Genomic DNA, 14766 nt, shown 5'->3' with positions numbered 1-14766 from the left:
TGACTGGATGTGTATCATGAGTGCTTTCCAGATAGTCTTTTTTTTTTTTTTTATGAGAACTAATATTTGTTTATATATGCAAGCCAAAGATTTATTAAATGATTAGTAATTTTGGCACCACGCTGTAAGTATCAAAATTCAGATAACTTAATGAAATATTTTTTTCATACAATGATGTAATTTGAAATTCAGTCTCCTGGACTGAACCACCCAGCCCAAAATGCATACACAAGACATTCTGGAACAGTATGCCCCTAGTGTATACATTATATTATCTTCCTAAATTATCCAAAATAGTCCATCATCATGGGTTTATGCTGATGAAGCATCTTTTAAATTAATGCATTTTTACTGCCATAAAATCAGAGCAGCAAAGACCTGAAGAAGCCCACCCCAAGTATTTTCTTAGTAAAATATGATTTTCACAGCTTTATCCCCAATCTTTGAAATACATCAGACAATATTGTTTTATAAAACAAATAAGGCAACATGTAATCCTGCAATATTTACTTAAAACAAAGTTATGTAAAATACTGTGAAGTTTTTCTACCATAATCCCCAAAAGCATGTTATGAAGTCAGCTGTTCAAGGTTTTCACCTTGAATACATTGCTTAAAAGTCCTGAGACACAAAAGGGAGCAAAGGGAAAGAATAAGACATGGTGGGACAATTTGATTGACTTTTTTTGGAACACATCATAAAAGATGCAATGTATACACTGGACTGGCTGCCCACACTACCAAAACAGGCATTTGCAAGCATCTTCCCCATGAATATGATTTAATATGCTATAGATTAAAAATAGTTTTTGGAATCAACCATGATAATTAAAGAGCAGATTCAGAAAACTCTGAAGTCTTTGTCAGAGGGAGAGGGGGCTAGAAACCAAATGTCCTCTACACAGCTATTTTAGAATGTCTAAGGTAATCAGCTGTCTGCAGGAAAAACCAAGAGTTACAGCTTTCCAAACACAGGTTTTAATCATTATTACTTCTGCCTACTCAATATCTTTCTAGCTTTTACCCTGGACCATACTTCTGAATATTTGATTCTGGGGTTTCTCAGATTGCATTAGAATGTGCTTAAAGAACTACACATTCTGCAATTAGATCAGAATGAGGTCTGAAGCTATTAAGACAGCCATTCTTACTTTTGCCATGTTGATGAATAAAAGCTGAGTGACTGCATAAAGGAGTTTACTGCAGCATTTCTGCATGATGCACTTTATAAAAATCATTTGCACATATACTTGTCTGACACCTAAATCAAGGAGAGAAAATAAGATCTTCTATTCATTTCATATCCTTCTATTGAGAATGCAATGGCAAAGCACGCTAAAAATGAAATGTGGCAATTAAACCTAAACTCAAATGTTTAAACCCAATGGTAAGCTGGTCTCACTGAGCTAAACACAGAAAGTCAAGGTCACAATTGAGAGAGGACTTTGTCCTTAGTTCCATGACAACAACATCCAGTTCCCTTTTCTCACTCTGAACCATCCTGAACTGTGCAATTTTGAGAGTAACTACAGTATCACACATCACATTAAATTTTTTACCCTCAGCAAAAGTTAGTTCTTTTGAAAGGAGGTGCAATTGTTCCTGGTGATAATTTTTTGTTGGTTTATTTATGTTATTCCAACTTTTATCTTATGATGCCTTAAGAGAAAGTAAATAAAGTGGCTTCTGAAGGTTTAGAATAACACTGTCCTTTGAAAATCAAAATATTTTCTTCAATGAACTGCTGAATACAGAATTCGTCATTGAAACTTGCCAATTTAAAAAATTAAGTCACCAGTATCTCTCATTAGATATTTGTATACAACTAGTGGACTGCACCTTAAGTGCATTAAATAATGCTGTGCTGCACATATGATTAAATGCACCAACACATCCATTCCTCAATTGTTCAAGCCAGTGTTGCCACGCAGTATTCTGAATGCAGTAAGCTTAGCTGAGTTAACAGGAAAAACACAACAAAGAACAAAATACTTGTGGACTGGTTACATGTCCCTTTTGATTCTCACCCAGTCTGCTTCCAAAACCAGTCACTGTTTCCCAGTCCTCTGCAACTTACCAGGGTGTAATATTGCCTTTATGGCCAAACTACAGTGGAGACAGCTGAAAAGTGCAGAGCTTTCTGACAGCCTCTGCAGGTCCCTTGGTGAATGAAACTACAAGAAACAATGTATTGTAATGCAGATGTTCATTGATTCCCTGCAGAATTTCACAGACTAGGAGTCCTTCACTGTGTGACCTAGGGGGATTTGTACTTTACATAATATCCACTATACAGCATATCATGTCCAATGTGAAGTACCTAGTAAATCTGATGATTCTCCCCTTGCACGTGCCTTTCCCAGCTATCAACTTTTTTCAGAGAACAAGCAGTCTTTTGTGCTTGAAACATAAACGTCAATCAAAATACAATACATTTCAAATATGTATCACCTCTCATTTGAAGTTCAATGACTTTTACAAGTCAGGCCAATGTTCTCATGCTGGATGTACAGAAGCACAAAAAAATTTAGGAAGATACTGGATCATAATCAAGCTTACCTAGTTGTCCTAGTTTTGGCCAAGGACAGGGTTAATTTTTCAAAGTCTGGAGTCATGTGTGCATGTGTGCATGTTATTCTGCACCATGCACATCATCCCTGGGGGGTGAAAGCAAAGGATCCTCACTTCCAAGAAGGAGGAGCCTGGTTTCTGCCTGGCAAGAAAAGGTGACACATGGAAGGCGTGCCAGCCCTTTTCTTCATTGTCTCAGGGTTGTGCTGCCTTGATGAGCATTTTCTATATAAAACACCCTCTCTTACATAATAAAAACACTGTTGTTATTAGAATCATCACAGGAATAATCTATTTTTTAATCTCATTGCTCTTTCTACCAGGTTTTACTCTACCAATGATCTCTACCTTTTATATCTCCCACTGGAGGGAGAAAAGAGCAAGCATTGGGGAAGGAGGGGCACTAAATAGGGACTGCCACTTCTAAACTATGACCCTAAGCCAAAAACTCACCCACCTAAAGATCAAGATGGTTTTCAAAGAACAATTTACACCTAACACACTGAAAATCAAAAACCTTGCTATGTCAAATAAGTATTTCACAAATGGGTAAATAAAGAAACAGAAATAGTAAACCAATGGAATACCTTAAAATAACCTAAAACCCAATACTAAGAGATTTGAAGGTTCTAGTTAGTTTCACTTTGCTGAAGCATTTTGACTTGGATAAAAAGGAAGTTTTGCGTTTGAAAATATTCTAAAAGGCTGAGTGTTTAAATAAAATTTAAGTTCTCCACATATGAAATGCATATACAAGATGTTACTTCTAAACAAGGCTCATTTCTTTATCAAATGATTTTGAAATTAAATTTAAATTCCCATATATATGCTAACAATAACAATCATATATTAATGGTATCAATATATAATATGTAACATATATAAATTGTGTTAATAATATAAAGATAAGGAAATGGCATTCCAACTGACAAGAACTCAGTATTCAATGATTAAGTCACTGATTTTGATACTTTGGGTTGCAAGTCAAATGAGACAATCCATGTCTCCAGGTTTACAGAATCGTACAATATTTGCACCTTGCATCATGAAAGTGATGCTACAAAGTCACCACAGCAAATGACATCATAACAAGAAATATATCCTAGTTTTCAAATTTTATTATTGCCTATTCCTATGAACTTACTGTAATTATTTTACACCTCAATTTTCTCTTAAAGACTTGGTGACCACTGCTTCTGGCTAAAGGGCGGATTTTATTTTGTCAGGTGTGACCATAAGTGAAATTTCTCCCCATCTATTACACATGCTGAGTGTAGGTCATGCAACAGCCTCTTTCCTACAAAAGTCAAAACTGCTCATGGGAATCATGACAGCAAAGATTTGGCTGCTACTTCCATGTGAATTCACCCAGCCACTCTCACATTCTCATCCTTCAGGCCCATACAGGGAGCAGCAATAACAAGAGACAACCTCTGCACTATGTCAGATGTGAATAAAAGCTTCATTACATGTGGCAAAGAACAGCCCTGGGCATGGAGGCCAAGTACAGCCATTTTCATGTGAGGGGAAGCTTCCTTAGCCTTTAATCAGGTGTCAGCACACAAACCACCTCTGGAAAATGTTCCCTGCAGTGCTTCAGCTTCTGCACCTTGGGATCTACTTGGGAAGAATGTCTGCTGGCCTCAACCAAAATCACATCAGGGACCATTTTAACTCTGAGTTACTACTCCACTTCTGTCACTACTGAATATATTAACACGGGAGTAGCATAGTTTTCCTTCCACTTCTTAGACCTGCATCTTCTCATTATGAAGCAAAGACTCTCATCATGTAAGAAGAGAGAGGTGAGACCCAGAGAAAGGTCTGCAAGAGGAAGGAGCTGCTACAGCAACCAGATTAGTTCATCAATCCCAGCTGGTCACTGCAAGATTGACATCCTGGTGCTCCTATAAATGGACACTAAAATTTACTGTTTAAATATCACTTATTTAAATACCAGTTCTTACAATCTTTCATGATCTAAGAAACTCAGTTTTTGTTACAAAAAATGGGGCAGCAGTGTGAAACTCTAGAGTTCCTCTTTTAGAAGACATTTGGCAGTGAGTCTAAATTATGTACTGTGAAGTCTGTAAATTACAGACTAACTAAAACATAAAGGTTAAACAAGCTGAATATAGTGCAAGTATATTTCAGTAACACTGGTCTTAGTCAATCAGACCTAAAATGGAATGATGCAGAGGTCTGCAGATCGAGTTTCAGGTAAGCAACACAAATTGGGGCTACACATGAAAATAACTGGGAAGACTTGGATAAATTCTATATACAAGACTGGTAATTATATAAAATTCTGCATTTAATGCACAGGTTTGGTAACTGCTAAAACATCTCCAGTACCATAATCCAAACCACAAGACAGCAGTCCACAAGCATTTGCATCTCCATTAACAGAATTCAACTGTGAAAACAACACCTGCAGTACAAGGGTTAACTCGATTACTCTTAGACCTTTAACTTTTGTTATTCAATGTCCAAGTGGCCTCCTCCTAGTTCCAAATTGTTGATGGAAACCACCAGATCAAGATGAACAGAAATCCTTCCCAGCTTCAACAAGGTTCCCTCCCAACCCCTGGAGCCTGGGAGCCCAGCTCTCTGTTTTTAATCCAGTATCCACTTCACTACAGAAGATTTATTTAGACTGCCTCTTGTTTCATTAAGGGTTCCGAAAGTCTGTGGTGATTTTTGACACTTTGTTATAATGTTTCTGTGACCCCCCCACCCCCTCCTCACATACCACACCACCCAGCCTCATTTTCATATGGATACAAAGCACCGGGATAAAATGATGGTTCATTATAGTGGTACAGAGCTCTTATCTTCATCCGGCAAGAGTCATTTCCTTCCAAAGATTGAAATGCAAATGTGAAAATTAATGATAACTGCATTATCTGATAGCAGAGATAATACCGATTCACTGTCAGAGTAACACACAGTCGTTCTATGATTTCCTCTGCTTCTTCACAATATTCTTCTTACTGTCAGACTATATCTATGGTTAACTATGTTTCATGGATTTTTGTTAATTTACATCAAATAGCATTTCCAAGATCTTAAATCTACCACATTTCCCCAATCAAAAAGGAAACAAAATCAGGACAGTAATCTCCAAGTCCTTCTTAGGACTGGTTTAAAAAGAAAGGAAGGAAAAAAAAAAAAAAAAGGAAAAAGAAAAAGAAGTAAAAAAAGAGGGGGAGGGGAGAGCTATCATTAATGTCTATTTCCATCTTGCTGTGGTCTACCAACCATTCCACTCTATATTATACAGCTTTGCTTTGTAACCCAAACTTTTTTATAGTATTACTAAATAATGCAGAGTAAACCCAACAATCAATACATACTTGCAGTTATTCTTATGAATGGTTACAGGAAATCTATATAGAAAAGCTTTTCAAACTACCTTTTATAGCAGGCAAAAATGTGAATCTGGCATGCCCAATGTTCACCACAATTTTCTGATCTACCACTCGCTGAAGCAATACACCACAATTCACAGGAAAGCCTGTTTCTATCTTTTTATTGAATATTAACAGCAGCATAGCTCAATGAAACATCATTTTAAAGTGCTATTTAATTTCCAGTACACTATTTTTCTTAAAATTTCTGATACATTTGAGGAAAAACACCAACCTTTAAGAGTAATTAAAGAAACTATCATGTGCTATAATTAAAAATCCTAAGTACTTTTTTCAACAGTTCTCTGATACACGTGTACTAGTGATGATGAATCTGCTGAAATGAGTAACATGAGTTGCAACTTCATTCTGCCTTGCCACTGCCAGTAGCAGAAGTCCTGTTGATTTACTAGAGGCAGGACTTTACACATGGAAAACTTTATGTGGAGATGAGGGCAAACAATACATGAAAAAATCACCATGAACTGTCAATAAGAGTTTTAGGTCTTATTTCACACTGCCTGGTGGGGTTTTTTCATTTGTGGGTTTGGTTTTTTTTCATTTTGGACACGTGGACAAATCACTTTCTCACTTTCTAAGCAGAATTCAGGTACAATTCAAAAGAACTTTTGAGATGGACTTTCAAGCTGTGCAATTGACAACAGCACATTCTATAAGAAAAACATTCACTGTTATGACTATAAAAGAGCTCAAATGAGGACAACCTAGTATATGTATATATTATATATATATATATATATGTATATATAGATATATATACATAAATACTAGTATACATATATATATATATATTTACACTAGTATGTATTCACATATATATGTGAATTAAAAGAAAGAGATCCAATCCTTCTTTCAAACCAAGACTTTTCTGAATGGCACTAATTTCACCTTTAGAAATGTCCTATATTTATTTCCTCATGTGGTAACAATGTTTCTCTGTCTTAAAAGCCAGATACAACTTCACTGATGGCTGAAGTACTCACTGCTGGAATTGCAGGAAGAAATTCAAAACAATGGAGTGCCCAGGATGGTGCACTGGATTTGGAAAAACTTTTTGGTAGTCAGTACTAGAATATTGTGTCCTGTCTGTCAACAGGGAAAAACATTCCCTTGCATATTACTGAATCAGTATATGTTGTCTTCAACTCTGTTGTTTTACTACTACAGAGTAATCGAGAATTGCAAAATAGAGAAAAGCACAAAGAAGCTATCATTCTTAACAGTTTTAGTAAACATAGTTTTAGTTACTGGAATTGCTTATATGAGGCCTGCTTTAACATATTCATTATAAATGTACCCAAATTGTACAATATTTATAAAAGCAATAGACAGTACATTAATTTATTAATTTCATTTTACTTACAAAGAACTATTGTGGTCAGACAGTCTAATTTCTGTCCCAGTGAAATCTATCTCAGTTTGAAAGTCCAGTGTTTGCCACAGAACTTGACCATGTTCTTTAAGAAAGTATCTCATCCTGAATGCAAATATTTCTAATGACAGATAAGTGACTTTTCATAAATGTTTCAATAATGACTTTTTAAGCACTAAAATCCATTCTTTGTGTCTGAAACTGTGGAGCTTCAACATCCATTTAATCTTCTGATACTTTGCTAGAAAGAGGTGCTCATTGTTATCAGATTTTCACTCTGAATTTAAAGTAGTTTGCAATCAGATTGCCCTTTAATATAACTTTAATATTTCTTTAGTAAAATAAATAGGGAAAGGATCTAGACTTTTCCATAATATCAGTCCTTTCAACTTTCTAGTGGCTCTTCTCTAAACCTGTTACAAATTTTAATATCATTCTTGAAGTGTGACCACAGGACACAGAACCCTGTTTCAGTGCCAAACAAGACTGCTGAGCAGACAAGCAAAGCAATCTGAGAAGCCAGACATACCCTTTAGCCATAACCCTCTCTTTTAGTCTCAAGACTTTTTTGGAGACCCTGCTTTCAGATGCTCCCACAGGTGTTTTACAGCAATAACAATTCCATGAAAATATTTATTTACCTTCTCACAAGCTCATAACTTTGATTGATCTAAAACTGAAATATTTCTGCAGCTAACATGGCAAGTTATTCATGTCTGTCAATGGCAATATGTACCCATTATTCAGCATTTTTTTTAATTTTAAACTTATTGCTAATGTTGGTTTTACAAGACAATTTTTTTTCTATAAGCCTATATAGATTGGCATTCTTATTAACCCCCTCTTAATAAAAACATTTTACAGTACTTATCCCCTTATTTCCAGTGGAACCACTGCCATGTGGACAGGTCTGTCACTAGGCACAACAACTTTTACTGGTTTTGAACACATTTGAAAAATCACATCAAAACTTTCTCGGAATTGAAGTTGACACTAGAGCTGGGTCATTTAGCTCCTAAAAAAAGTGAAATTCAAACCATCAGACTGCTTTAATTAGCTAGTACAAAAGTACAGTCATCACATACAGTAAAATAGGCTTTCCAGCATAAATGTTTCAAGCAGACTAAAAGTAATTAGTTTAGCTTTTTACCTGTCCCCTCTAACTATTGAGTCATGACTTGAAATAGATCAATACCAATTTCCTAATTACTTTTTTTTTACCACATTTTAAAATGTCATCTCACTGTTATTAATGAAGCTCCTGATAGATTTTTAGGTGTTTCTTTTTTTTTTTTTTTTCCTTCCCCCCCCCCCCTTCTTTTAGCCTTTTATAGATTCTAGTATCTGGCTACATCCACTTGGATTTTTCTGTTTGTTTTTTTTTATTTTTTTTAAATTATCTTCTAGGTAATATCAACATTACCTTCCTTTTAATTATAGCTATTTTCTAACAATTGTTCTTAAACTCTTCCACGTTATAATTCATACTTTTGAATTCAAACCTTCTCTCCTTTTTGATAGGGTTCATATTTGCTATCTCTTATAATGACAAATATGGTGGATTCAACTTGTACCCACCATTGCAAGCATGACCACTGAATAATAAACAAGCATTCATTTCCAAATCTATAAAAAATTTATCTTTCAAGATGCCATAGAATATATAATTTCCCTATATTTGGCTTAACAATACTTTACTGGAGATGCCTGGTATTTAAAATTTTCTGAGATTTTAAGGAAGTTCTGCTGTGGAAGCATGAAACATTTCAATAGAAACCAGAATGATCATATTCTCTGATATGATGGATGATCTGTAGAAGCCATGTAGGAGATCCTTCTGTTTGTTATGTCCTAAAGCACTGCCCCCCAAAACCACTGATATCAGAACAATGCAAAGCTAGAGAACTATGTAACTCCATGTACCAAGGCAAAGAGCACACATAACGCCATAAAATTACCTCTGCTTCCACATTTAAAAACTAAGTCTTTTTACATAAAATGCATTTAAACCCAGTCTTGCTGTTCTCACTTTCTATTCCTCACTTTTTTGCTGTTGGCTATAACAGGAAAAGGATCAGGCCCCTCACTGTGTGTTCATATACAGTCTATTGACCTAAGTTTACATTATTTCAGAGCAGTTTCAATGAACAGGAATTTTTAAAAATTGAAAATAACAACAGTGAAAGCTAAAGCTAGCTGAAAAACATTTAGGTAACCCTCAAAGTTGCTACACAGAGCAGGCAGTAACTCTCAAATTCCTTGATGGTCAATGAAGGTCACAAGACTCTGACTTGAAATATTGCTTCAGCAGAAACTCATTGAAGCTACAGCACATTTAACTTTAGATTTTTGTTCATAAAAATATTCTAATTACAAAGACTTAAGAATGCATGTGAACCACTTAACAATGCAAATTTTCAAACAAAATAAAACTCTCATTAATTCCAGAAGCTTAATTTTTCAGTTCCTGGCAAGTACTGGCTCTGAAAGTCACAATATGTTCCCTCAGTGCTAAAAAAAGACATAAAATATTAAAATAACAAAACAGCTCAACTATTTATATAAATTCCTGAGTTGTCACAGTTCACATTATCAGTTGACAGCAACTTGTATCATGCAGAACAGAGTTGCTAGATTCTGAGAGGCTCTACCTCTCAGAGGTGGAACTTTCCTTACCAGAGAAGGTAAGGAGACCAGAGACAGCTCAGGTAACAAAGAATGTATCATCATCTGCCCTTTGAGGCTGTGCCTCTACTGACAGTTGGCAAATTTGCTGAATGAAAAATTTTTGATGGCTCAGTTTGTGCTGTGCTAAAATATGTTCCTAAATAAGCATAATTCTTCATGCTTTGTTGTATTGTTTTTGTCCAGAAAAGTGAATACATTATCTTTGTACTGCATGGTTGAAAATTATCTTCTGTTGATTGCTTCTTTTCTCATGTCAATAGCAACCAAATTCATTTGATGTGTGACAGAGTATGGGATGTGGAATATATCCATTCCTTTTTTCATATGTATTATACCCTTGTAAAGAATCAATATTTAAATAAAATATAGATGCTGATACTGGTGGTCATCAATTTTCAGAAGTCAAAAGAAATTTTCCCACATTCACATCTGATTTCCATCTTATCCCATGTCACAAAATAAATATCAATAAATATTACTAGAAGTACACTCATCCTACCATTTAACTAAATTTTTTTCCCAACAGAATGAAAATATCTCCTTTTACTACAAAGAGTCAGAAAATATCTGAATAAGGTAGCACGTATAAAAGGCAGCAACAGCCCAAAAAATGCACATTCAACTATGCTCAAATACACAAATACACAAAAAAATGCAACAAGAATTCACAAATTTCAGATAGACTTTATTTAGAATGAAATTAAAAGCAAGTCATATGGCAAATACTGACAGTCTTTAACTCTGCTATGCAGCTAGAAAAGGCCATTCTGCTGAATCCACATATATATTTTGCATTTTTTACATGTGTAGTAGCATAATACTAAATCTTGTGTTTCATATAACAGTGCTTTATATAGAATATTAAGTTCTTCATGTATTATCATGAAAAACATTTTAAATTATATCATAATAATTAGATATACTATGTCTTCATTTTTGTTTGCATTGTATTTTCCAGCTACTGGTTTCAGAAAATTGCCATTAGTTTTGTTCTTCTCTTCATGAAGAGCATACAGTAATTTGCAAAATCAAGCAAGGATGAAAATGTGATTGAAATATAGGAATTTTTCTAATGAAATATTATTATTGCATTATAAATTATTGATAGAATGGTTCTGGAACTCTCTTCTGATGTGCTCATCCTTTTGAGGGAAAATTTCCATAAGAGATACAGCTATTGTTAGAGCCTGTTTGGCTTCAGATGCACATTTTGCAACAGTTTTATTAAATTATGGTCAATATAATGGATTTTTAAGGCCTATTCCCAAGTCCATGCCCATGAAAACACTGCATTCAACTGCAGAATTGCCTAATTGAGAAATACAATTTACCCCGTTGCCTTAGGTACTTTTACAGTACAAGAAAGGTTTTACATATTTATATTGAACAGATACTTGAAAGTATTGCCACATTACCATTACATCTTAGCAATGTTATGCTTGCACCATCTTCACTTACATAGCATAAAATGTTACCTTGAATTACTGTTTTAATGTGAAGAGAAAACGCTTCATTGACTGCAGCCTGAGTTTCTCTTTCCACTGAAACCAATGACCAGGTGTGCTGAATGATTTCTATCAGGCTCAAACAGGCAAAAAAAAGCTCCTTGAAAATGTTAGCAGGCATCATACCTATTTGTTAAGCTAAACAGGTAGTTAAATATTGGCACAAAGCTTGAGAAGAGACCAAAGCATTTGGGTGATGCTTCTGACTTCAGAAAACAGAGTAGAAGTGCTTCTCCCTTAATTCAACCATGGAAGAAAGAACTTACTCAGAAATTTTAATCCTAAAATTCTAAGGAACAAGAAAATTTTTCTTTATACCAAAAAAGTACATAAGGAATTTTATGTTGAACAATTCACAAAATGGTATAACAAAAGCCATTTTTTCTCCAATTCAAGAATTTCACCTTAGTACTTACCTGTCAATATCCTGGAACCCAAAGGATCATAAAAGAGACAGTCCATTAAAAACAAATGCACAGCATAACAATCTACTAAAATAATTAAATTAACAGATATTGAAGTCTAGTTCAAGAAATTTCTCTTGGCTTTCAGCTGTTTTTCCCTACCTGGCCCATCCCAATCTTCAGTCTCTACAGCAAGCTGCCCTGGCTTCTCTGACCTTGCATCACCATCAGATTCTGCTGCCTCCTGGATGCCTTCTTCATTGCCTGAAAAAACATCCAAAAGATACAGTATTGACATATTCCAACAGTGACTTTTAAGCAAAGCTCCTATAATATCCAAACAGCTGCTTACATGCCTAGGTGAAAACATCTATAAACAGAGAGAAAATGAAAAAAAATATTAGACATGCAAAGATTTGTGAGTTTCCACTGACTCAAAGAAGCCCTGAGACTCCAGTACTTCCAGTTCCACGGAGAGAAAATCTTGGAAAACAGCATTTATTCCATATGCTTAAAAAACAGAAACACAGCTTGCACCTAGTTCAGTAAACCAAAGCACATGAAGTGACCAAGTCTGTACAAAAGAGGGAAGGAAATCAGGAAATCAGGAATGTATTCTTTCAGTTATGGATTTTTTTTAATTGACACTTAAATGTCTCTTATGCACGTCAGATAAATGACAGAACAAAAATGTGGTCCACTAAACATTCTGCTTTCTCCCATAACTAGTGAAAAGCTAATCCATGGTATTTCAGCATTTAAGGAATTTGCTCTTAAAGTCATAATAGACCAGCAAGTCCCTAAAGTAATCTTCTCCCTATATCAAGCTCTATTTAAAGAAATGCTACATTTCTGATAAATTTTCACATTTTTACCTTCCAGAAGTACCTGAAAATGTCTGTCTGCCTTCTGTTACTACCTACAAGGACATCTACATGAAACACAGAAGAATATGATAAGATTAAATCTTTAGAGATGACCATTTAACTTTTATTTGATCAACTGCTGAAAGTGTAGTTATTTCAGGTAAACAAATACACTAGGCAAGCTCTTTGCCAAAATACTTTGAAATAACAGCCATGAAAACTACATTGAAGATGAGGGATTCAGGTATTAACACAAAACACTGTAGCCACAGCAACACATTAAGTGATATGACATCTCTAAAGGCTTTTCCAGGTTTGGATTTTACTCATTTGTAGATTTTTTTAAAAATACTAACCTATCCAAGAAACTCCAAGGCATAGGAAGACACTAAGAAGAATTGAAATAAATACACAAATCTACGTAGTTAACTACTTCAGTCAAATAGGGCTGATTATGGTTTAATTTTTTTATTCAACTTGAAGAACACTTGTTAAAAAATGATCTCCCACAAAAAAGTGACAGCATTAGAAAAACAAATACTGTGTATTTTACAAACTGAAAAATCAGACCCTTTGTTGATTTAACAACAGGAGACCAAGAAGGAGCAAAAAGCACAGCAATTAAGCGGTAACTTGTAATTTTTTCCCCACTCATGATAACAAAAGCTTTAATTAGCAACATAGGTAAAGAAATGTGATTACAACAAACTATGCCAGATCCCCATACGTTATCACTGGAGCTATATTTATACTGGATAAGATTGTGACCCAGAGTTTTCAAGTACATGATTATATACAAACACTATAAAGTATTGACTTCATGTGCACATGTAACATCTCCTAATAACACATTCTTCCTTGCATTCATGAAACACAGCTTTTCAAATATGAAGTCTAAGAGCCTGATAAACTACTCCTCACACAAACACAATACTATAATCACTCCAGAGTCTGATTACACAACTATAGTTCAGTGAACTTGTGGTACTAAAAACACAGTCCAGAATATTCACATGCACTTGTAGTGTGCAAAATACAACTTGAATACAAAACAAATATCTAGTATATTTTTGGTGCCAAATTAACTGTGCAACTGTAGCCAGGCATTTGAAGTTCACATGCTTTGCTTCAATGTGAAGTTACCTTTCAGAAGAAAGTCTTACATATACTCATGTGCTGAAAAAGCTATCAAGTTTCTGCTAAGCAGTTTTAGCAATTATTTGTTTTTAAGCAACTAGCCTATTTTGAATTAGCATTTGTAAAATTACTTTGTAATAATCAGACTTCTGCTTTCTTTGAGTGCACTAAAGAACCTATTGGACAATTTTACCTTCATTTTTCTATATTCATAGCAACTTAAAGCACCAACAATTTATCTTTTATTGGAGACACAAAATCAATTTTTCCTAAGTTCAGACCTGGCATGACCAACTCCAGTTTTTCAAAAATGTTTGAAAGCAATTCACAGAAAGGGCAATTCTTGTTTTTTAACTCAAGATGTATAAACAACACAGATAGATCTTAGAATGTTCTTTATATAGAATGCAAATGCTTTTCTTCCACTGCACTTAACAGAGCTGTATGTACTGAATCAGAACACTAACAGCAAAATTTAGAATAATAATTCTTGTAGACAGAAAAGAAGCACAGATAACTGGACAGTTTAACCTCCAAAATAATAAGTTCTTCCAGGTTATATTATATGCCAACCTGGTGATAGCTTGCAAATTTCAGCATTCTTCTAGTCAGTGAAACCAAGCAAACAAATAAACAAGTGAAATTATTAGAATTAAAAGAGGACTAAGTTAAGTGAAAAGACTGGGCTGAAAAGCAAAAGGACAGAACAACAGCTAAGGTACAAAAACTATAGTACACAATAATTAAGTATTTTGGAGATGAGGAAAAATCTGAAAATGTATACTAGCAGATA

The 14766-nt window shown here is 34.7% G+C and overlaps 1 protein-coding gene across 2 annotated transcripts in view; it reads right to left on the bottom strand.

Moving 5' to 3' along the window:
• ZFPM2 (zinc finger protein, FOG family member 2) overlaps positions 1-14766 on the bottom strand; it is a 302041-nt gene that overhangs the window by 219127 nt on the left and 68148 nt on the right. For both annotated transcript variants that reach the window (XM_079300936.1, XM_079300937.1), the window contains one exon: positions 12133-12234. In XM_079300936.1, the coding sequence (XP_079157062.1) occupies positions 12133-12234 (102 nt within the window). The remainder of the gene's footprint in view (positions 1-12132; positions 12235-14766) is intronic.

Source organism: Erithacus rubecula (genome assembly GCF_903797595.1).
Source record: "Erithacus rubecula genome assembly, chromosome: 3".
Taxonomy (NCBI): Eukaryota; Metazoa; Chordata; class Aves; order Passeriformes; family Muscicapidae; genus Erithacus; species Erithacus rubecula.
The sequence above is the reverse complement of the archived record's forward strand: the minus strand, read 5'-3'. Positions and strand labels throughout refer to the sequence as shown.